The sequence below is a fragment of the Leuresthes tenuis genome, unplaced genomic scaffold (assembly GCF_036924035.1).
Source record: "Leuresthes tenuis unplaced genomic scaffold, fLeuTen1.0.hap1 SCAF_13, whole genome shotgun sequence".
NCBI lineage: Eukaryota > Metazoa > Chordata > Actinopteri > Atheriniformes > Atherinopsidae > Leuresthes > Leuresthes tenuis.
In genome coordinates this window covers 84,955-109,440 of record NW_027325367.1, presented here as the reverse complement: position 1 = coordinate 109,440, position 24,486 = coordinate 84,955, and the positions used below count along the sequence as shown (strand labels likewise).

Below are 24,486 nucleotides of genomic sequence, written 5' to 3'. Positions count from 1 at the left end.
TCTGTGGTGAGTTTACCTGTGTCTCTGTGGTGAGTTTACCTGTGTCTCTGTGGTGAGTTTACCTGTCTCTGTGGTGAGTTTACCTGTCTCTGTGGTGAGTTTACCTGAGTCTCTGTGGTGAGTTTACCTGTGTCTCTGTGGTGAGTTTACCTGTGTCTCTGTGGTGAGTTTACCTGTCTCTGTGGTGAGTTTACCTGTCTCTGTGGTGAGTTTACCTGTGTCTCTGTGGTGAGTTTACCTGTGTCTCTGTGGTGAGTTTACCTGTCTCTGTGGTGAGTTTACCTGTCTCTGTGGTGAGTTTACCTGTGTCTCTGTGGTGAGTTTACCTGTGTCTCTGTGGTGAGTTTACCTGTGTCTCTGTGGTGAGTTTACCTGTGTCTCTGTGGTGAGTTTACCTGTGTCTCTGTGGTGAGTTTACCTGTCTCTGTGGTGAGTTTACCTGTCTCTGTGGTGAGTTTACCTGTGTCTCTGTGGTGAGTTTACCTGTGTCTCTGTGGTGAGTTTACCTGTCTCTGTGGTGAGTTTACCTGTCTCTGTGGTGAGTTTACCTGTGTCTCTGTGGTGAGTTTACCTGTGTCTCTGTGGTGAGTTTACCTGTGTCTCTGTGGTGAGTTTACCTGTGTCTCTGTGGTGAGTTTACCTGTGTCTCTGTGGTGAGTTTACCTGTGTCTCTGTGGTGAGTTTACCTGTGTCTCTGTGGTGAGTTTACCTGAGTCTCTGTGGTGAGTTTACCTGTCTCTGTGGTGAGTTTACCTGTGTCTCTGTGGTGAGTTTACCTGTGTCTCTGTGGTGAGTTTACCTGTGTCTCTGTGGTGAGTTTACCTGTGTCTCTGTGGTGAGTTTACCTGAGTCTCTGTGGTGAGTTTACCTGTCTCTGTGGTGAGTTTACCTGTGTCTCTGTGGTGAGTTTACCTGAGTCTCTGTGGTGAGTTTACCTGTGTCTCTGTGGTGAGTTTACCTGTGTCTCTGTGGTGAGTTTACCTGTCTCTGTGGTGAGTTTACCTGTCTCTGTGGTGAGTTTACCTGAGTCTCTGTGGTGAGTTTACCTGTGTCTCTGTGGTGAGTTTACCTGTGTCTCTGTGGTGAGTTTACCTGTCTCTGTGGTGAGTTTACCTGTCTCTGTGGTGAGTTTACCTGTGTCTCTGTGGTGAGTTTACCTGTGTCTCTGTGGTGAGTTTACCTGTCTCTGTGGTGAGTTTACCTGTCTCTGTGGTGAGTTTACCTGTGTCTCTGTGGTGAGTTTACCTGTGTCTCTGTGGTGAGTTTACCTGTGTCTCTGTGGTGAGTTTACCTGTGTCTCTGTGGTGAGTTTACCTGTCTCTGTGGTGAGTTTACCTGTGTCTCTGTGGTGAGTTTACCTGTCTCTGTGGTGAGTTTACCTGAGTCTCTGTGGTGAGTTTACCTGTGTCTCTGTGGTGAGTTTACCTGTCTCTGTGGTGAGTTTACCTGTGTCTCTGTGATGAGTTTACCTGAGTCTCTGTGGTGAGTTTACCTGTCTCTGTGGTGAGTTTACCTGTCTCTGTGGTGAGTTTACCTGTCTCTGTGGTGAGTTTACCTGAGTCTCTGTGGTTCAGGTGAGTTTACCTGTGTCTCTGTGGTGAGTTTACCTGTCTCTGTGGTGAGTTTACCTGTGTCTCTGTGTTGAGTTTACCTGAGTCTCTGTGGTGAGTTTACCTGTCTCTGTGGTGAGTTTACCTGTGTCTCTGTGGTGAGTTTACCTGTGTCTCTGTGGTGAGTTTACCTGTGTCTCTGTGGTGAGTTTACCTGTCTCTGTGGTGAGTTTACCTGTGTCTCTGTGGTGAGTTTACCTGTGTCTCTGTGGTGAGTTTACCTGTGTCTCTGTGGTGAGTTTACCTGTGTCTCTGTGGTGAGTTTACCTGAGTCTCTGTGGTGAGTTTACCTGTGTCTCTGTGGTGAGTTTACCTGTGTCTCTGTGGTGAGTTTACCTGTCTCTGTGGTGAGTTTACCTGTCTTTGTGGTGAGTTTACCTGAGTCTCTGTGGTGAGTTTACCTGTGTCTCTGTGGTGAGTTTACCTGTGTCTCTGTGGTGAGTTTACCTGTCTCTGTGGTGAGTTTACCTGTCTCTGTGGTGAGTTTACCTGTGTCTCTGTGGTGAGTTTACCTGTGTCTCTGTGGTGAGTTTACCTGTGTCTCTGTGGTGAGTTTACCTGTCTCTGTGGTGAGTTTACCTGTCTCTGTGGTGAGTTTACCTGTGTCTCTGTGGTGAGTTTACCTGTGTCTCTGTGGTGAGTTTACCTGTGTCTCTGTGGTGAGTTTACCTGTGTCTCTGTGGTGAGTTTACCTGTGTCTCTGTGGTGAGTTTACCTGTCTCTGTGGTGAGTTTACCTGAGTCTCTGTGGTGAGTTTACCTGTGTCTCTGTGGTGAGTTTACCTGTCTCTGTGGTGAGTTTACCTGTGTCTCTGTGATGAGTTTACCTGAGTCTCTGTGGTGAGTTTACCTGTCTCTGTGGTGAGTTTACCTGTCTCTGTGGTGAGTTTACCTGTCTCTGTGGTGAGTTTACCTGAGTCTCTGTGGTTCAGGTGAGTTTACCTGTGTCTCTGTGGTGAGTTTACCTGTCTCTGTGGTGAGTTTACCTGTGTCTCTGTGTTGAGTTTACCTGAGTCTCTGTGGTGAGTTTACCTGTCTCTGTGGTGAGTTTACCTGTGTCTCTGTGGTGAGTTTACCTGTGTCTCTGTGGTGAGTTTACCTGTGTCTCTGTGGTGAGTTTACCTGTCTCTGTGGTGAGTTTACCTGTGTCTCTGTGGTGAGTTTACCTGTGTCTCTGTGGTGAGTTTACCTGTGTCTCTGTGGTGAGTTTACCTGTGTCTCTGTGGTGAGTTTACCTGTGTCTCTGTGGTGAGTTTACCTGTGTCTCTGTGGTGAGTTTACCTGTGTCTCTGTGGTGAGTTTACCTGAGTCTCTGTGGTGAGTTTACCTGTCTCTGTGGTGAGTTTACCTGTGTCTCTGTGGTGAGTTTACCTGTGTCTCTGTGATGAGTTTACCTGAGTCTCTGTGGTGAGTTTACCTGAGTCTCTGTGGTGAGTTTACCTGTCTCTGTGGTGAGTTTACCTGTCTCTGTGGTGAGTTTACCTGTGTCTCTGTGGTGAGTTTACCTGTCTCTGTGGTGAGTTTACCTGTCTCTGTGGTGAGTTTACCTGAGTCTCTGTGGTTCAGGTGAGTTTACCTGTGTCTCTGTGGTGAGTTTACCTGTCTCTGTGGTGAGTTTACCTGTGTCTCTGTGGTGAGTTTACCTGTCTCTGTGGTGAGTTTACCTGTGTCTCTGTGGTGAGTTTACCTGTGTCTCTGTGGTGAGTTTACCTGTGTCTCTGTGGTGAGTTTACCTGTCTCTGTGGTGAGTTTACCTGTGTCTCTGTGGTGAGTTTACCTGTGTCTCTGTGGTGAGTTTACCTGTATCTCTGTGGTGAGTTTACCTGTGTCTCTGTGGTGAGTTTACCTGTGTCTCTGTGGTGAGTTTACCTGTCTCTGTGGTGAGTTTACCTGTGTCTCTGTGGTGAGTTTACCTGTGTCTCTGTGGTGAGTTTACCTGTGTCTCTGTGGTTCAGGTGAGTTTACCTGTGTCTCTGTGGTGAGTTTACCTGTGTCTCTGTGGTTCAGGTGTAGTAGGACCGTCTTCAGGATGGAGTAGGTGTGTGTGTGGATCAGGATGATGTCATCCTGCAGGATGGTTAAAAACGAAGTTGCTGCTACCAGCTGGATTTCAGCGTCGGCTCCATTTAGGATGTCCTGGGTCAGACAGGTTGGAGAAGTTTTAGAGGTGAATTTTAGAGGTATGTTTGACCTTCAGGTTTACAGATTTGACGTACCCGAACTTTGGGAACAACCCGGCGAAAGGTCTCAGCCGGGGTTTGACGGACCAGCGACGGCAGGTTGCTGATGACGCTGACTTGCTGCACCTCCTGACCCACACTGAGAGGCAGAGGGGAGGTCGGGTTAGACTTTGTTCTATTCTGGTTCCTCACAGGTTATGAGTTCAGAACCAGCAGACTGAGTCCTGATTGTGAATCAGTTCAGTGAAGTAGTTCAGATCCCCAGGGTAAGGACAGCTTATTACCTGCTGAGTTTAATTAGCTCCAGCTTACCGGGTCACAATCCATTTTCCTCTAACAGGAGGAGGGGGCCCTTCACGTCGACTGATTCTCTCTTCCCTGCTGGGCCGCAGAACAACAACTCAGGATAAATTCAATCAGTGCGGCTACATGTGGGCCATCGGATCGGATTAAAGGCTAAATTACAATAAGACTGAGTTATTCAGCTCATGGAGACACCTTAATCTGACAAGAAATCGGATCGGATCGGGTTACTTGCAATCGAATTAAGACCCGAGATAACTCTGTCCAAACGTGCACTAAACGTGCACGCAGACGACAGTGGATCAGATCGAGCGTTCTGCGCATGCTCCTGATTTTTCCCCCTCGATCGTCACCTGGCAGTCGAAGGAGACGATATTCCTGTTGTTGTCGCCATAGAAACAAACAACGCGATGGAGAATGCGCCGTTGGGCACCGTCTGTGCCATAACCAGCTCATCACAGAGGGAGTTCAATGTTAGTGAACTTTGACATGTTGGCTGCCCAGTAGTGTTGTTTCAAACCACTGTTCATCTCTACACTACTGATGTGGGTTAGCTAGTTAGTTAGTTAGTTAGTATTAGCACCGAGTCAGAGTAATCTGATTACTTTGAGGAAACTACATGTTGGCCCTGTGAACCTGTCAGACCACAGAGCGGTGATCCATTTTATGTATGAAAAGTTGACCTGAGATGAACTTTGTCCGAGCGTACATCATCATCAGTAAGTTGCACCCTCCCACTCAGTGAAACATTGCCCCCCAGTGGTGACAGTTGTAGGTAATCTTCTGAACAGAGTGCACCTTTAAAGTCTTCATGTGGGTTTAAATGAACGACCCCACCAATAAACTGGGCCCTGATTGGGTGAATACTTTGACATGACAGTGTTGGTTACAGGACAGTGAGTCTGAATCCAACTGATGAATCACCACAAGAATGTAACGAATGTAAACTCTGCTGGTTTAAATGTCAGTGATGTCACAGCTCACCTGAGAAGGTAGACCGCTCTCTCAATATCATTCAGGTCTTCGTCCACAGTCAGCTGATCGATCTCCTCGGCGCTCTGAAGGGAAACAGTGAACATATCAGAGTATGTTTCTGTCTGTGTCAGAGTCTCTGCCCCCTCACATCATCATCATCATCATCACTTTGAAGCCACACCCCCACCGCCAGAGGAGGAGGGGACCATGTGGCATCAGAGTATAGATGAGATTTCAGTCCAATCAAACAGGATCACTGGCATTTCTGCAGCTGAATCAGAGCATTGAACACCTTCATGTCCTCATATATATATGTCAATATATACCCAGGGTGGATTATTCCGCCGAACCGCGGTCTGAGGGGACGGAAACGCAAACCGGACTCCGGTTTCCTGATATAAGCATACCCTTATATTTATCATCTTCGTGTTTCTCATTCCAATATAGTGTCTTTTTAACAGCCTTTCCCAATTTCAACAAACCTATTTCAGGTAAAAGCGTCTTCATGCCTACTGTCCCTCACCCTTCAGGTCTTCCTTATGTCTTTCACATTAATTCACGACTTTGACTCAAACTTGGTGTTTTACAGACTCAATCTGATAAAATTGATTTAAATTTAGCATGTGCAGCATCAGTAATCCAACCTGGAAGCTGTGTGCTCTGATTCTTCTGACAACTGGTTCATGTATTCATCACTGATCCACTGGACGTGGATGGATTCTTTACTGACTGGATGCAGTCAGGAAATCTTGAGACATTCTGTCTCTGCTGAGAGTCAGACAGACAGGCAGTCAGACAGGCAGTCAGACAGACGGACAAACTGCGTCATGCTGCGCACATCGCGGGTTTCCCCTCCGCTTCCTGCACGGAGGCTGCTGAACTTCCTCCCACTGATTCATCCAAACTGTTCCACCATTATCATCATCTTTATTCCGATGTTTAAGAACACCTGTCTTCCCCGTCATGTGTGAACATGCTGACGTGCACACCCACCTTCAGGCTCCTGCGGATCGGCCGCTCGATGAAGCCCAGCTCCTGCAGCTCCTCCGGCGGGCCGCACAGCAGGCTGGGGGGGCTCAGAGTCATCCTGCCGGGGAACATCTGCTCACTATAAGCGGCCCAGTTGGTCACTGGTTGTTAGTATGAGAGCAGGCGGCGGAGCTCAGCACCGACCATTCCTGATGAGGATGGGGGCGGACCGGCGAGGGAGGGGGTGGGGGGCTGTCACTATCTGTTACCAAGGAGACTGCTGTCCGCCAGCTTCCGTTTAAAAGTCAATTCATTGACCATTCAAGCAGTCACTGTCCAATAAAGCTGGCCACCAGGTTCCAAACAGACGCATCATGATCGAATCCTCAGTTCGGCTAAAATCGAGTCCTCCGAGCTCCGGTTTCATGACGAGCATCATCCCGCACCAGAACCCGGGGTGGATTATTCCGCCGAACCGCGGTCTGAGAGGACGGAAACCCAAACCGGACTCCGGTCCCCTGCTCAGTTAAACAGAAGTCCAGTTTAAAAAGTTAAAATCGTCAGCGGAACACAGCGTGTTCTGTTCTCCACAGCGCCTCCTGCAGAACTGCTGCTATAGAACCCTAAAAAGGAGAACACGAGTTAAACCTGGAAACAACTCCTCCTCACCTCAAAGACAAACTCAGCTAAAACCTTTTACTTCTCTGCGCATGCCCACCGAACCGCCTCCGTGTCCGTCAGTACCACCCATCAGAGCAGAGGGATGGTCTCAAAGAAGCGGAACCACATCTGTCAGACTTTAGGTTCAGTCAAGAATTCAAATACATAAGCCTTTAACTAAAAAAACTCAGAGAACATTTTAATGGTGTAAGAACTCTGGTGTGTCCATACCTGCTCTTCTGTCTGTAACCCCCCCCCCCCCTGAGGTCTGAGGGCTCAATTCCTGTCTTACCTCACCTGTGAAAGCTTTTTCCTTCTGACCCCTGACAATCACATCCAACATCTGTAAATTATCTGGATTTTTTTTTAAAAGAAGGAACTTTGGACTAAAGTCGGCAGCAGGACAGGTGTGACCCTCACCTGGTGAGAATAGGGTTGCCAACCATACCTTCAATAATGGAATCGTCCCATATTTGGAAACAAAAGCACCAAGCTAAATCCGGGATTATCCTGTTTTTCAAGGGATGGTTGGCAACCCAAGGTGAGACTGTCATGCTAAATCCTGGATGCTAACACAGCCAGCACAACAGCTTTGAGAGGTCAAAGGTCATCATACTGTCTGATTTATTGATGAAGATTTACTTAAGTCTGTCAGAAGGTTTACTGATGCAGTCGATATTTTTCTGGAAAATATTAAATATAGTGAAGTTACTTCTGAGATGATGCCTTTACTTCCTGTTGTTACTGCTGGGGGAGCTCCCATGATGCACCTCTCCTCCCTCCATGTACAGATGACATCATTGCTGTCATTAACTTGTGTTTCTCTCTCTCAGCAGGTGTCTCTGGCCTGGTGTTACGCTGATTGTTGTCCCCTCTTTCCTGTCCTCTCAGCCCCAGCTGGTCCAGGCAGATGGACCCTTCCTGGTTCTGGTTCTGATGGCGGTTTCTTCCTGTTAAAGGGAGTTTTTTCTCTCCACAGTTGCCTCATGCAGCTCAGAACAGGAGACTGGATCAAAGAGAATTTTTAGAGACATCGGTTGGTTTCCTTAGCTAGACTACTGTTTTAATTGGTTCTGTATGAATTGGACTAATTTGAAATTCAATTAATTAGATTCTAATTTGGCTTAAATTGGACTATATCTTTGAACTGCACGGATATGACAGTTGCTAAGTAAGTTATCAGTCATTAACTGAACAAGTTTGAAGCAAAAATCTTTCAGACAGAGAGAATAAACTGTTGACATGTCGTCCTGTTTCTGGTCCAGTTCCAGTGCAGAGATATTAACTCAGAGCTCACTGGGTCATATGACCTGAGCAAGCAGGACCCTGACTGTGTGTGAGAACTGGATCATTCTTTTTAAATTAAACTAACTTTTCTTTCTGTCCTCATGAGACAGTTTAGGGCCTTGATTCTGTGATCTGGGAGAGATTTCTATCACACTGACATTTAAACCCAGAGTTCAGAGTCTGACCCGGGAACAGATCCCACTGCTTCTTGTTTTTTCATTGGTCAGTGGGTGGTGCCTCTCCTCACTGTGACTTTGGATGATGATTACTGTGACGCGCTCTGCTGCTCAATCTGAATATTTGAGGTCAGTTTCTTCTGTTTGAGCCGCATTCAGCAGAATTTCCGGCTGAAGGACCTTTGATTAAGACCTCAGATCAGCTGCCTCCTCCTCATATCCGGAGCAGAAACAGACTGTGCTCTGATTGGACGGTTTCACAGGCGAGGGTTCCTCGGGGCTCTGCTGTGTTTGTGTTAAACAGTGTGGTGCTTTTATGGTCTCTCATATTTGGACTGAAAATGTTGTTATGGTTTGTTTGGGAGGTTTTCTTTTCCAACTGGAAGTGTCATTTCTAAGTTTGCTTTTATTTCATGTTACAGCATATTTCCACTTTATGATGTTACTCAGTATCGTTATAGAATTACACTATTATATCGTTTAGGATTTCAGAAAGAACCTCAAACATTTCACTGTGAATCAAGTTGCTGTAACTTTAAGTATTTGGACAGAATCCTGTGGCATTGGATTATGTTTCAGGTTGTTTGTTGGAGGGTTGCAGGTCCAACATGATTTAAAAGGACAGAAGCAACAGAGTCTATTTATAGTTTTTTATGGATTGTTTTGCTGTCATAACTCCTTGATGATGTGATAGTAATCTTTGTTGGCTTGTGTTTTAGTTACATCAGAAACGCACGTTGAGGAGTGAACTCTCTGACAGTTTCCAGGTGTGTCAAACATCCACAGTTTTTTGTGTGTCTGAATGGAGGGAAATGCTTCATCAGGTAAGGTCTGCTAACAGTAAAAAATCTGCTAAGTTGTTCTCAGGTGAATGGTGCCTGTCTTAGAGCCAACATGGCCGCCTATGAGCAGAGTCTGGATGACCACAGTGTTTACAGTCACCTGTCTGATCCTCAGATAGACTCAGATCAAAGCTCAGCACTTCATCATGCACCCCTGGCCACTCCAGATGTCAGACTGAGACTTCCAGATCCCTCCATCACAACTGCCCGACGTCCCAAACTGTGCAACCTCCACCACCGCCCTTTGCCGGTTTCTCTACAAGAGGTGGGTTCATCCAAAGATGGTCCAGAAAAAAAGAACATACCACACAACTGATTTCAGGAAACAAACCTATCGGTCATCCACCCATTGTGTGTTTCTCAGAGCAGATGATGAAGCTTATAGAGAACTGTGTACTGAGAGGCTGGGACAGTGTCAGGTTGCTTTCGGCTCACGTGCACACCTGCGAGGTGCATGTGGGCACAAGTCAGTGTAACGCTGTTTACTCAACAAGAAAACTGCTCAATGTTTTTAGAAAGAGCTCCTCTTTTTTTTTTCAAAAAGCCTTGTTCATTAAAACATTTACAGAACACAGTCACCAGGAAAAGACGTTGTCATGTTAAGTTCCTACAAATTAAACATTTGAAATATGTACGTTCTGGTACTTTATATTTTAGATACATGCCTCAGTGTCTTCATTGCTTCTGTACCTGTTTTATGCTTTCTTTACTCTTTGGATACATAGTTTGGGACTGATGTATGAATGACTTTGGCCTTGCATGTGAATGTTGTCGTACCAACCAACACAATCGGACCTGGATGGCACCAAAGCATGCCAATCACCTGGCAGTGTCCTGTCCTGTTGCTTTACCTAAACAACTCTGAGTCTTGTTGTTGACATTTTCCTATTTTCATATACCATCCAGACTTTAAGCAAAGGCCACGTGCACTAACCACAGGCATTTAAAAATGTTAAATACCGACATGTGGAACTGTCCGAAATGTAGACATTGCATGTTTTTGTGGTTTGACGGGGCTGTTGAGTCACTGTGATTCAGCTGTTTTCCCGAAGCTTTGGGTGACTCCAACTGAAACATTAGAGTCAGTAAAAGGTCAGCTGGCCAAAAAGCTCACGCTGCAGGTCCTTAAAATAAACCTTAAAGAACCTCCTCCCCCACTCGGGCACCAATTCCAGGCTTGTGCAGATAAACTGACCGACCAGACAAAGGAAACACTTGAATAATCTCTGGATTTCAGAGGCAGAGGTGAGCAGCTTCATCTGCAGCAGCTGTGAGGTCTTCAGTTTAAAGTTTGACCGTCTTTTGTCTCTGTTTGACTGCTTTTGCAGCTTTTAGAATCATTTATGCCCTTTGTGTTAGTGACTGAGGGCAGACGCTCAAATAATTGGTATGTTGTGGAGTTCATAAAGGCACTATTTTCAAATACAGCTCTGACTCTTTTTCCTGATGGTATGGATATTAAATATCTGTTCTTTGCAACTCTGAATCCTGAAGTTGTTTCTGCTCAGCTCTGTTCAGGTTTATAAAAGACAAATGTCAAACCTGAAAGTGTAATGGATCATGTAGTAAAATGAAAGAAATTCCTAAATTTATAACAGCGGAATGACATTACAAATGAAATTATTTTGTATCTTGGAGAAAATTCTGAGGTAGGCTCATGAAGTCTCTGTGTTTTTCTTCTTGTTTGTTTCAGACTGTTGAGCCTCTCTGCTCTGTCATGGCGGCAGCCAGCATTTCTCGATCAAGTTCAGCAGCTCCTGATGCAGCCTTGGAGGATTATTCTATCTACAGCAATCTGAGCGATGACCAGCTTCTGCAACTCGCCATTGAGCGCAGTCTAACCGAGACACACTGCAGCACCACCGACACAACCACACAGCCTTCTCAAAGTCACAGCAGACAAAACTCTTTAGCTCAAAGCACCAACCAACATGGCTGCAGCTCCCATAATCCACCGGATGCCCAGATCACTGCACACTACAGTTCTCCAAACCCTCCGGCGGCAATGCCTCCTGATCTGTACGTAACCTCAGTTTTTATTTTCATACTTCCTGAAAAAAAACGCAAGCCTGAAACTCAGCAGCTTTACTTCATAACAAAACTGTGTCGAGGTACAGACCTTTCAAACAGGAGGTTCAGGGTGTCAGAAGTAATTGGACGTGCTGTTTCTTGTTTGTTTAGAAGCTGTTTTTGTTGTGAGCTCAGAGATTGTTGAGTATGGAAATCAAGATAATGTGAAGTGGTTTCTTTCATCAATGAGGAAACGACTCCAGGAGCAGAAACTTTGAGGTTTCAAGGTGAGATCCAAACAAAGGGTTATACTTCAGCCCACGTTGCAGAAACCAGCAGAGTTCTAAGAAACTGAACATGATGAAGGGAGAAAGAATGGTGAGCAGCAGCTTGTCTGTCAACAGAGCTGAAACACAGTTACCAATGAGGCAGAACCGTGATCAAGAGGTTAACCCAAGCATCTTTGAACTTTCATTCAGTTAAACAGCGATCCAAACATTCAAGCACATGGAAGAGGAAAGTGATCTGCAGTCCACTGCTGAAGACCAGACTGCAGATAAACCCACAATCAGATCTGCACTGATGAAGCACAAACATAATTCTGTCGGACTCCAAATGAACATGTCCACTTTCTTTGACACCAAACCCTGGACTGTATGTCCTACTGATCTGTAAGTCTGACCTTGAATTCTAACTTGGAAATTATATCTGAAAATATCCCTCTGAGGTCTATGATCACGCCGGCGTGCTCAGATCGCATGACGTCATTACGACTCAGACCCCAGAGGGATATAGGTGGAAAATGGGACTCCCACAATAAAAACATCAACAAAAGAGTTTCAAACATTGAAATAAGAAAATAGAAAGACCAAATGTCACTTCGACACATCTCTTTCTTAGTCATTGTGTTCCTATTGTGATGCCTTACTTTGCACATTTTAAGTACATTTTTACCCATTTCTTAGTTTTAAACTGCTCTAGCTCCGTCAAGAACAGATTCTCAGTCAGATGGAGGTCTAGATATTGACTTCAACATCTCAAAATGTTTAAAACGCTTCTTTTTTAACCAGGTGTTGCTTTCACAGTAAACTGAGGGTCATTGTCACTCAGGAAAGTGAATCTCCAGTTTCCCCAGAAGACCGGAACAGGTTTTATCCTCAAGAATTTGCGTGTTTTTAGCACCGTCCATCATTTTTTGAATTTAGATCAACCCTGATGGAAAAACATCTCCACAACATGATGCTGCCACCACCGTGCTTCACTAGTCTGTTCTTTCTTGGCAGGTTTGTTGTGGTGTCAGCCACACCTGGACAGGTCAACAGCCCATCACAGAGATAATCCAGTTGGATATCTCTTACTGGTTGGTCAAACCTGTCTTAAGGCTTGTTATCTTCCTGTTTTAGCTCCTAAATCCCCTACCAGAACTCTTTATCTCTTTTTTCCAAACTCCTACATGAAGAAGTAGTAAGTAACGTAAGTACTGACAATGAAACTGAAAACCTCTGTCCTGTTAGGGGCTGGAGAGGACTGGATCCAAAAGCGAACAGGAGACAGAAGGTAGAGGTCAAAAAGGATTTATTCAGGGAGGGGGAAATAAGGATTTCAGGAGGTGAGGAGAATGAACCAGGGTCCAAGTGAGGTGGAAGGAGGCTCCGGGTCCGGGTGACTCCGCGCAAGGCTCGTGAGATGAGTAGTTCCCGTGTTCCGATGATCTCGTGTAGGTGCTCGTGAAGACAGGCTCGGATACGGGCTGCGGGCTGGCTCGGTGGCAGGCTGGGCTGGGTCCAGATCTCTGGCTGGGCGTATACAACTGGCATGCGTGTTCGTCCAATGTGAGACAATAATCCGACACCGCGGGCCAGGAGAGAGCAGGCTTTAACTGGTGCCAGATTGGCAGGGCTGAGGTCACTGATGGAGACAGGCTTGAGGAGGGAAACATGGAACGTGGGATGAATCTTCATAGAATCTGGGAGGATAAGACGGACAGAGGAAGGGTTTATTATTCGGGAAATTGTGAAGGGCCCCACATAACGGGGAGCCAGCTTACGTGACTCTGTTTGGAGTGGAAGATCTCGGGAAGAGAGCCACACTTCTTGCCCGACCTCATACTCAGGGGCCGGAGAGCGATGCAGGTCTGCTAGCCGCTTGTTGTTCTCAGCGGAGCGAGTGAGTGCTGCCCTCACGTTCCTCCAAACCTCCCGGATCCTCCGAAGATGCTCCTCCACGGAAGGAACTGCTACCTCCTCCTCTTGGACTGGGAACGACAGGGGTTGAAAGCCGTAACAAGCCATGAATGGGGACATGAGAGGGAGTTGTGTGCATACTCGATCCAGGGCAGGAAGGAGCTCCAGGAGACCAGGTGATGAGCGGTCACACAGCGCAGCGCTGCTTCCAGGTCCTGATTGGCTTGTTCTGTCTGGCCATTTGTCTGGGGATGATAACCCGAGGAGAGACTGGCTGCTGCACCCACCGTTTTACAGAAAGCGCTCCACACTCGGGAGGCAAACTTCAGTCCGTGATCAGACACAATATCAATGGGAATCCCGTGGAGCTTAAACACATGCTTGGACAGAAGATCTGCGGTCTCCAAGGCAGAGGGTAATTTTGGGAGGGGAACATAATGCACAGCTTTGGAGAAATTATCAAAGATGGTGAGTATGACTGTGTTACCTTCAAATGGGGGTAACCCGGTGACGAAATCCACGGCAATATGTGACCAAGGGCGGCTGGGGATGGGTAGAGGATGCAGCAGACCTGCAGCAGGCCGATGGGAAGCTTTGCTTCTGGCACAGACAGAACATGCAGCCACGAACTCACGAATATCCCTGGCCATCCCCGGCTACCAGAAGCGATGGCGGAGAAAGACTAAGGTACGGTGGGTTCCTGGATGACACGTCAGTTTAGACGAATGTCCCCACTGAAGAACCTGTGACCGGACTGCTGGGGGAACAAACAAACAATTAGGAGGACCACCGCCAGGATCCGGAACGTTCCTCTGAGCTTCCTTCACCACCGACTCAATCTCCCATGATGCCACCCCCACCACACAGGTGGAGGGAGTAATAGGATCCATATTCTGGGGACTTGAGGGTGAATAAATGCGGGAGAGCGAGTCCGGTCTTCCATTACGACTGCCGGGACGATAAGACAGCGTATAATTGAACCTGCTGAGGAACAGCGACCAGCGGGCTTGACGTGGATTGAGCCGGTGAGCAGAGGGGAGGTAAGAGAGGTTCTTGTGGTCTGTCCATATAAGAAATGCTTGCTTGCAGCCCTCGAGCCAGTGCCTCCACTACGGAAGAGCCAGAACCACCGCCAGCAACTCACGGTTACCCACGTCGTAGTTACATCAGAGGGGTCAACCTCCACCACAAACTGGAGGGGAGGATCTGGATACTTAAGGATGGGGGCACTCGTGAACAGAGACTTAAGCTTGGAGAAGGCGCGATTGGACTCAGGGGTCCACTGGAAGGTGATCTTGGTGGAGGTCAGACAAGTAAGTGGGTCGGCTACTTTACTGTAATCCCTGATGAAGCGGCGGTAGAAGTTGGCGAAACCTAGGAAGCGTTGTAGCTCCTTGCGGTTCTCGGGAGGCCAGTCGGCGATGGCTCTTATTTTGACAGGGTCAGGCTCCAGCTGGCCTTGAGCGATGATGTAACCAAGGAAGCTGACGGAGGGGGCGTGGAACTCGCATTTCTCTGGTTTGACATACAGCTTATCTTGAAGCAGACGCTGGAGAACTAACCTCACATGCTGACGGGTGTTCCTTGAGAGACCGAGAGAAGATGAGGATGTCATCTAAGTAGATGAAAATGAAATGGTTCAGCATATCCCGGAAGAGGCCGTTCATGAGGGTCTGGAAAACGGCGGGGGCATTAGTGAGTCCAAAGGGCATGACAAGATATTCAAACTGTCCATGGGGTGTGTTGAACGCGGTCTTCCATTCATCTCCTTCGCGAATCCTGATGAGGTGATAGGCGTTCCGGAGGTCCAACTTGGAAAAGACTCTTATTGTGTTGTTGGATGTGTAAGGTCATCGTGTTGCTGAGAGACCGTCGACTTTAACTCGTCTTCTGTTTCCTGATAGAACATTATTACAGACAGACATGGCTGTATCTGTGGGAGTCTCTGAGTGCATTAGTTTGGCCTTTTGTGCCCTTCCTTGTCTCTTGATGTCCTCCTCCTCCATTGAGTGTACGGCGGATGAGATGAGTCGAAAAGTCTTCTCTAACTGACTCCAGGTCAGCATGAAGGACTTTACATGTTAGATTGGTGTCTTTGTTGTGAACCCTCACAGATATACATTTTCGTCTTATCTCTGCATTCTGGAAGAATCTTATACCCCTAAACATCTTGATAAAATATTAACTGTTTGAAATATATTGTTGTTGTTTCCTTTGTGCTACATTAAATGAGTTAATGTGCATTAATTTATTAACATATTCTGAATTAAGATTGCCTTTGCTCTGGCTGCTATTTCTGCTGTTTGATGTTTCAGCTCTAACAGTCTGAACAGACGGCTATTAGGATATCTGCCATACTGGAAACTTTCCGTTTCTGTGCTCTGATTGGCTGCTCCACCTGTCTCTGTGCTCCAATTAGTTTAGCTTGATGTGACAGACTTGAATTGAATTAAAGCAAATTAGATCCTGGCTCACTCTAACATCTCGCAGAGCTCCTGCTGAGCTCCGATTGGCTGCTCTCATTGAGTGTGCTCTTGGTGCCGACAGGAAGACATTTGACGGGACAGTTAGCCGGTTCATAACGGGTTCTGGCAGGAGGATGGTGGCGTACCGTAGAGCTGATGGCAGTCTGATCCACATCGCTCCAGAACCTGAAGAGTGAGTTTCAATCGAGGAACCACCTGACTCACCTGTGCAGATGTACAGAGATGAGTTCAGGCGTTCTGGTGGGACAGGTGTACAACTTTGTCTATGATTCAGGTGTGCAGTTTTACAGGTGAGACAGGTGTGCCAATTAAGGCAGGTGAAACAGTTGAGACAGGTAAACCAGTTGAGACAGGTGTACAGGTGACTGACAGGTTTTGTCCCCTCAGGGAGGAGGAGCCTCTGTTCAAAGCCATCCGTGAAGGTGATGCAGTACGAGTGAAAGAGCTGGCGATGCGTCCGGGAACAAACCTGATGCTGTCCAGTAAACCGGGCTGGCTTGCGGTCCACCAGGCCGCCTGGTTCGGCCAGGACACCTGTCTGCGAATGCTCCTGTCAGGTAAGTTCACACATATAGACAGCGACACCATGATGTTATAAAGATGATGCTATTTGTCCATTTGTGTGAGCAGCTCAGCCTGGGATGATCAACAAGAGGGCGGTATGTGGCGAGACGCCGCTGCTTGTTGCCACCAGCAGAGACCATCTGGGATGTGTTCAGGTGCTGCTGGAAAATGAAGCTGCGCCAGACATCGCAAACTACGATAAAGAGACTCCACTCTACAAAGGTAAATAGACCGTGATACGGTGAACGCATCACTGCTTTAGATCACCTGAGAGTTAAACTGCGTCCAGGAATCAGGCGTCTGTTTAGAATATCACACTTTTTCTTCTCATCCAAGAGATTTATTTCATTCTTTAGATTAGCTCTTGGTAAACTACAGATGAGCTTTATGACTCTTAATTCTTCCTGGTTAGTTTTTATAATACCACTTGATTAATGGACCATTAACTGAACAGTTTCATGCACCACTTGAATGTTTCATGATGAGCAAATACTGTTTGAAAAAGTTTGACTCCTCATCAGGTGTTTTGTGTGTGAGAGAATTACATTTTACCAGCATGAATTACTGTGATACACTAAAGCAAAGCTACAGAATCCCAATGTGACCTCTCTAATGAAGGGATTCCTGCAGTTTTTTGTGTAGTTACTTCTAATATTTGGCTTTTGTTCTCCTGCAGCAAGCGAAAAGAGCAACGCTGCCATCGTGGCGGGGCTGCTGAATCATGGAGCAGAGGTGAATACCCGCTGCATTCAGGGCTGGACGGCTCTGCATGAAGCTGTACTCCGAAACAACGTGGAGATATGTGAGATGCTGCTGAAAGCTGGAGCCAATCACAACCTCCGCAATATGTACGGCATCAGCCCGCTGTTCACAGCCGCTCAGAGCGGGCAACTCGCCACCCTGCGCTTTCTCCTTAAACATGGTACCTGAAGAACTTACTGAACTCTTTAATGCTAGTGCTAAATACTTCTGCTGTTAACTAGTCGGTCCACGATGAACTAATAATGACATAGTGTACTAACAGTCCAAAAAAAAAAAAAAAAGACTGGTAACTGAAAAAAATCCAATTCATTCAGAGCTAATTTTCAAAAGGTTTCCTAGCTAAGATAACCAACAGATTACACTGAAACTTCCCTTTGATCCAATCCCCCGTCTTGATTAAGCACGAGGCGACTGTGGAGAGAAAAAACTCTTTTTAACAGGAAGAAACCTCCATCAGAACCAGAACCAGGAAGGATCCATCTGCCTGGACCAGCTGGGACTGAGAGGACAGGAAAGAGGGGACAACAAGCAGCGTAACACCAGGCCAGAGATACCTGCTGAAACACAAGTTAATGACAGCAATGATGTCATCTGTACATGGAAAATAACAGGAACAAAGTGAGGAGAGGTGCATCATGGGAGGTCCCCCAGCAGTCTAGGCCGAGTGTGCTGAAACCGGGGATAGAGTGCTAAATCAATATAAATCTGTTTAAATGTCAGAGTCCAAGTAGAACCAGTCCAGAGTGAGAGTTAGAGGTGTTCTCTGAGGAGGGAGACCTTGCTCTGACGGCATCTGTAGCTGATTCCACCATCATGCAACCACCAGTGAGAACAGTCCAGATGGAGAATGCCTTGTTTGTAGGGATGGCAGAACCAGATGAGGTTCCTGAGAGGAACATAGAGGTTCAGAAGGAGCATCAGCCTGTATGACTGAGATTAAACTGCTGCTGCAGACCCAGAAATATCTCTGTAGGCAGCATCAGGGACTGGATCTGATTCAGGCAGCCATGGGCAGCCGGTGGAGGTCACTGAGGAGAGGAGGGTCATGTGACCTTTTTGGTTGATGGAACAGAGTTCAGACCATCTGTAGGGATTCCCCTGTGCATGCTGGGAGATAACCATGGTCTGCAGGAGGAGTTAGCTTTGTGAATGAGGAGCTGATGCTGTGATGATGGACTGATTGGGATGGTATAGATAAACTTCTATTTCGGAATTGCACTCTCCTTGTTGTCATAGTTCTGGAAAAAAAAATCCTGTTGAGAATCAGGTTATTTGACTGTTAGGTTGAAAATATTTATCCAGAGTCACTACAATCTGAAATCCCTTCTCTCTTAGTGTTATGAATGATTGAATTAATTGTAATCCAATCATAATCCAATCAAATCAAATTAATTAAATTCCAAATTAGTCCAATTCATACACAGCCAATTTAAAAGAATAGCCCATCCAAGGAAACCAACAGATGGCTCTGAAACTTCTCATTGATCCAATCTCCCATCCTGAGCTGCACGAGGCGACTGTGGGAAGAAAAAACTCCCATTTAACAGGAAGAAACCTCCATCAGAACCAGAACGAGGAAGGGTGGCCAAGGTCCTTGAGAGCTGACTCCTGAGTACTGATCCCATTTTCTCATCCTGGTTCTCCTGCAGGTGCAGACATTAACACTCAGGCAGATGATGGGGCCACAGCTCTGTATGAAGCTGCTAAAAATGGACACGAAGAGATCGTTGAACTGCTCCTGTCCCAGAATGCTGATGCTAACAAGCCTGGTAGGACAGGACTGTTACCGCTTCACATCGCTGCCCAGAGAAGCAGTGACATGTGGGTACACTGTGTTTTATGAGGTTCAAACCAATACACAATGTAACATTAAAGGGGAACTCCGGTATTTTTAAACCTAGACCTTATTTCTGGCATGAAATACGCTTATTTACTCACCGAGAACAGTTTGGCGAAAGTCGGCATCCTTCAGAAGATGTTTAGATCACTCGCGATCCATATAACGGGAAAGAGCAGGGCGTAGAAAATACAGCCTCTGAGTGGCAGAGAGGGTGTCTGCTTCCTGAAGCCAAACTGGCAGCTGGCTGATTCCACAGAGAGGGGCCTGATAACTGAAGGCTCTGCCTCCCATTCTGCTTTTAGGGGCCTGATAACTGAAGGCTCTGCCTCCCATTCTGCTTTTAGGGGCCTGATAACTGAAGGCTCTGCCTCCCATTCTGCTTTTAGGGGCCTGATAACTGAAGGCTCTGCCTCCCATTCTGCTTTTAGGGGCCTGATAACTGAAGGCTCTGCCTCCCATTCTGCTTTTAGGGGCCTGATAACTGAAGGCGCTGCCTCCCATTCTGATTTTAGGGGCCTGATAACTGAAGGCTCTGCCTCCCATTCTGCTTTTAGGGGCCTGATAACTGAAGGCTCTGCCTCCCATTCTGCTTTTAGGGGCCTGATAACTGAAGGCTCTGCCTCCCATTCTGCTTTTAGGGGCCTGATAACTGAAGGCTCTGCCTCCCATTCTGCTTTTAGGGGCCTGATAACTGAAGGCTCTGCCTCCCATTCTGCTTTTAGGGGCCTGATAACTGAAGGCTCTGCCTCCCATTCTGCTTTTAGAAACTCTGGGAACCACAAGGAAACCTGCAGCCTGAGAGCAAAGTGCTCTGTTGGGGAAATATCCAACTGTGAGATCTTTAAGATATGATGGAGCTCGGTCATTAAGAGCTTTATATGTGAGGAGAAGAATCTTAAATTCTATTCTGAATTTAACAGGGAGCCAATGAAGAGAAGCTAAAACTGGAGAAACATGATCTCTGCTGTTAGATCTCATCAGAACTCTGGCTGCAGGGTTTTGGATCAGCTGGAGGCTTTTCAGAGAATCTGTGGGACAGAACAATAATAAGGAATTACAGTAGTTCAGTCCTGAAGGAACAGATGCATGGAGCAGTTTCTCTGCTCTGAGACAGGATGGTCCTGATTTTAAAGGGTCAAATGTGACCGAATGGAAGCATGTATAAAGTCAAAAGAATCGGTCCAAGTACAGAACCCTGAGGAACTCCATGACTTACTCTGGTGTAGATTCTTCATTTACAAGAACAAACTCGAATCTATCAGATAAATATGATTTAAACCAGCCTAATGCAGTTCCTTTAATCCCAATAACATGTTCAAGTCTCTGTAACAGAATGCTGTGATCGATCGGATCAAATGCAGCTCTGAGATCCAACAGGACAAGAAACAAGTCCGCTATCAGAGGCTAAGAGGAGATCATTGGTAACTTTCACCAGTGCTGTTTCTGTGCTATGATGCACTCTGAATCCTGACTGAAACTCTTCAAACAGATTATTTCTGTGGAAATGATCACAAAAATTGGATATAGGTCGATAATTAGCCAACACTTCTGAATCAAGAGTAGGTTTTTTAAGTAAAGGTTTAATTACAGCAACCTTAAAAGTCTGAGGTACATATCCTGTCAACAAAGACCGATTGATCAAATCCAATATGGAAGTATTGATTAAGGGGAAAACCTCCTTGAACAGTCTGGTTGGGATTGGGTCTAACATACAAGTTGATGGTTTAGAAGAGACTATTGCTGTTGTTAGCTCAGAGAGATCAACTGGACAGAAGGCTGATGATGGTGGACAATTGAATCTCAATTAAAGGAAAACTGATATTTTTAAATATGGCTAGGATATCATCTGTTTGTTTCTCTTCATTGGCTTCTTGTTGGTTTCAGGATCCAGTTTAATTTTATTAATTATTTTTAAAGGTTTAAATAGTATGGCTGTGTCATACTTATCTGAGCTGCTACACTAACATCCTCCAGTTAGAGCACTGAGGTTGTCAACCCAGCTCGTCCCAGACTTTTTGGCTTACAACTGTAACCAGAACCAAGTTTTTTCAGTTGCTGCTCCTAAACTGAGGAACAGTCTGCTTCATATCAGAGCTGTTCAGAAACTATCAGGTTTTAAATCCCAGGGCCCATTTCTTTGTGCTGGCTTTTAAGCTTGATTGATATTTATTTTAACCATTTCCTCTTAATGTTTTTGTTTTTTTTAATATCAAATTTTTATCCTGGCTTGACTTGACCTATGGGAACACTGAGTCAGAAACCTGGGTTAATTTGGAGATAGGATAACCATCACGACACCCTTTAGTGTGATCTGACAGTAAGTGTCTTAAACCAGCTACCAGAAGACACTCTGGACATGTTGAACCTTCCTCGTAGCACAGAGCTCAGGATAAAAGTAGGACTGAGATTAAAAGATGAAGGAAATAATCCTTAATCAGGATTAAGTTACAATATATTTTCTGAATATTTCTTGCTAAATTCTTGTCCTGAGCTGCATCTTGTTTCCAGAATTGTGTCCATGTTGATCCCAGCCACCAGTAAGACCAGAATCCGGCGGACTGGTATCAGTCCACTACACCTGGCAGCAGAGCGTAACTGTGACGACATACTGGAGATGTTGATTGAGGCGGGATTTGATGTCAATGCTCAGCTATCAGAGGAACGGTCAAGACTTTATGCAGACCGCCGCAGCTCCATACTCTACTTCTCTGTCATCAACAACAACGTCGATGCAGTGCGCCTGTTGCTGGCTGCTGGCGCCGACCCAAACCTCGACGTATTCAAGCCACTGATGGTTGCTGCAAGGCACGGCTGCATTCAGACTATCACCCTGCTGGTTGAGCATGGCGCCAACATCAACGCTGCCATTCCCACCCACCCCACCACCTTCCCTGCCGTCTATATGTTCTCCATGAAATACCTTCCCATGTTCAAGTACCTGCTGGACCACGGAGGTGACGCTCGCTCCTGCTTCGACTGTGTGTACGGCAGCCAGCCTCATCCACCAATAAAAACCACCCGATCAGACAGGAGCGGGCTGCGGGACACCGACCAAATGGTGCTAGAGACAGGGCTGAGAAGAGGCATTCAGGTGAGTTTATCTTTTCCAAACACATTTATATGGGTGGGACTTATGACAGAGATAAGAGCTCGAAGGTAAAGGTTGTGAATTACCCTAAAATCAGCCCATATGTTTAAAACCAGGCCTTCAGAATAAAGCTGTTTGATTGGTTGACAGCTCTGTGATTGATTGACTGACAGTTCTGTTATGTATTTGTTGACAGTTCTGTGAGATGATATCTGTCTCCTGTATCTCTCGGTGGGCGGGGCCGATCATTGACGTCCTACTGGACTATGTTGGTCACGTGACTCTCTGCTCCAGACTGATAGAACACCTGGACAGTTACTCTGAATGGAGTTCCATCAAGGAAAAAGCAGGTGAGTCACTAACTGATAAATGTTACTAGTCTGTTTTGAGTGCTCAGTTCAGTTCAGTTCAATGCATAAACTGTCACTGCACAATGGACAAATAAGTAACTGAAAAAAGACTAAACTAAGTATAAATCTACATAAGTATTGAACTTAATATACGAGTATTGAATTGCACATACCCAGCACCATTGGACAAGCCACACTGAATTATTATGGTGCACAGTCAACTTCTGTAAAAACTGTTGTTTAATCTGCAAGTGCGGGACTTTATAGACTGGTAGTGCCTCCCAGAGGGTTATAGAGTGAAAGGATGTGGATGGGAGTGGTCTCTGATGTTTTTATCTCAGCAGAAGGACCGTATTCTGTAAAAGTCCTCTTGTGTTGGTCAGCTATAGTACCAGTGGCCAATCCCAGTACTGCTGTCTGCTAATTTTATGATGGGGTTTCCTCACTGGATCAATGTATAGTCATAAGTGTAAAGGGAAAACAGAGGAGGACTCAACAATTTCAATGTCAGGGAGGACAAGTGGTGAGTCCCCATCCTGACAATCATAACTTACACATAGTTCTGCTGCTATAGGCCTCGACTGCTGGGGGACCTCCCATGATGCACCTCTCCTCCCTCTGCTCTCTTTACTGTTCATGTGCACATGACATTATTATTGTCATTAACTTGTTTTTCTCTCTCTCAGCAGGTATCTCTGGCCTGGTGTTACGCTGCTTGTTGTCCCCTCTTTTCTGTCCTCTCAACCCCAGCTGGTTGAGGCAGATGGACCCTCCCTGGTTCTGGTTCTGATGACGGTTTCTTCCTGTTAAAAGGAGTTTTTTCTCTCCACAGTCTCATCTGTCCGTTTCTGTTGCAGCTCCTCCTCGGCCACTGATGCAACTCTGTAGACTTCAGATTCTCCAGCTTGTTGGACGTCGACAGTTGAAGAGGTTACCACTGCCTGGAGGTCTGATCCGCTTCCTTCAACATCTGGAGATGTCTCTGGATGAATGCTGACAATATTCCTGCTTATTTCTGAACTGATGTGGAGACAGAGTCTGGTTGTGAATCAGCAGCAGACAAAGCTACTCCTGATGGTTGTACTATGAAGCGAGATCAGTATCATTGAGTCCTGTTGAACCAAGACTCACAAAGTTGTCTCTGTTTTAACCAACTGGACCACCATCGTGCTGACCTGGTCACCATGGTAACTGATGCTGAGCTCATGTTTCTGTTTAGAGTTTCAGATTAAATGTTCAGTAACAGATGGCTCTGTTCCCTGGATATAGTCCTGATGATCTCCCAGACAGCAAACTCAGACAGTTAAATGATGAAAGTTGATGTCTGACTCTGGAACATTTAAAAAACTTAGGTTATGGGTTAGGTTAAATTTATGTTGAACAGACATTAGGTCGATCAATAACTGACAGGATATCAGTCATTCAGTATTCCAGGTTTAGATGTTGGTCAAATGTTGGCATTGAAATCCCCAAAATAATCACAACACAATGTTGATTCAGAGTTTAATCTGTTCAATCTCTGAGTCACCATGGATGGGAATCTGAACTCAACATCAGCCTTTTGGACAAGAACGGGAATGTTAAATGTCCAAACCTGCTGACCCAACAAAGAAGCTGCAGTTTTCCCCCTGCTGACATTTGACCTAACATTGGTCAGAACCTTCATTAGTCTGTGCCCGTATATCAGATAATATTCGATCAATAACATTTCTGTCTGATATGGTGGATGACTGAGGCGATTTCTTCCTTATTATGAGACAGAGTCAGAGCTAAATGTTCTGATTGGTTCCAAAGTCTCAGAGTTTTCTTAAAGAAAAACACAAGGCAGGTATTATTTGCAGCAGCTGTGTTCACCTGTCAGGATCAAGCTGCTCAGCTGATGAATGAAAGCCAGTTTATCCTGGAGAGGAATCATGTGATGTGTAAAATTACCATTTAATCTGAGCGCTCAGGGTTAAAGATCAGAAAGGCTGGTCCAGAACCTGTAATCTCTGAGGTTTTGGCTGTAATGAGCTTGCTTCGTGGTACACCCCTCTGCTGGTTAACTCCCATGAACTTGTAACAGCTGGTTAAATAATAGAACCAGTTATTAATGTAAAATAAATAAAATTGAAATTTAGATGTGGACCAGTTATTCAGAAGATTAGATTCACTCGGGAGAAATGGGTGTGAGTAGGAAAAGACAAACAAGAGATCACTGTT

At 45.9% G+C, this 24,486-nt stretch overlaps 2 protein-coding genes across 2 annotated transcripts in view; one reads left to right on the top strand and one right to left on the bottom strand.

The window, feature by feature from the left end:
- ppp4r4 (protein phosphatase 4, regulatory subunit 4) overlaps window positions 1-6,933 on the bottom strand; it is an 18,076-nt gene extending 11,143 nt beyond the window's left edge. Inside the window, exons 1-4 of the mRNA XM_072362874.1 lie at window positions 6,061-6,933; window positions 5,077-5,150; window positions 3,826-3,928; window positions 3,598-3,745 (exon numbers count right to left, since the gene is read on the bottom strand). Of these exons, the coding sequence (XP_072218975.1) occupies window positions 3,598-3,745; window positions 3,826-3,928; window positions 5,077-5,150; window positions 6,061-6,168 (433 nt within the window). The 5' untranslated portion in view covers window positions 6,169-6,933. The remainder of the gene's footprint in view (window positions 1-3,597; window positions 3,746-3,825; window positions 3,929-5,076; window positions 5,151-6,060) is intronic.
- Window positions 6,934-10,059: 3,126 nt separating this feature from the next.
- Window positions 10,060-24,486, top strand: LOC140267270 (ankyrin repeat and SOCS box protein 2-like). Its single transcript, XM_072362490.1, has 11 exons — window positions 10,060-10,246; window positions 10,695-11,020; window positions 15,742-15,852; window positions 16,068-16,237; window positions 16,311-16,466; window positions 16,921-17,166; window positions 18,656-18,827; window positions 21,355-21,937; window positions 22,131-22,284; window positions 23,142-23,636; window positions 24,237-24,486. Exons 2-10 carry the CDS (start codon window positions 10,719-10,721, stop codon window positions 23,279-23,281), a joined length of 2,034 nt encoding a protein of 677 aa, XP_072218591.1. The 5' UTR covers window positions 10,060-10,246; window positions 10,695-10,718; the 3' UTR covers window positions 23,282-23,636; window positions 24,237-24,486.

Bases quoted from the DNA above. Each gene is read 5' to 3' on its own strand.
- LOC140267270 (XM_072362490.1), top strand. From the start codon at position 10,719: ATGGCGGCAGCCAGCATTTCTCGATCAAGTTCAGCAGCTCCTGATGCA. The intron at 16,467-16,920 runs GTAAATAGACCG...GTTCTCCTGCAG, and splicing joins AGAGACTCCACTCTACAAAG to CAAGCGAAAAGAGCAACGCT. The intron at 21,938-22,130 runs GTGAGTTTATCT...ATTTGTTGACAG, and splicing joins GGCTGAGAAGAGGCATTCAG to TTCTGTGAGATGATATCTGT.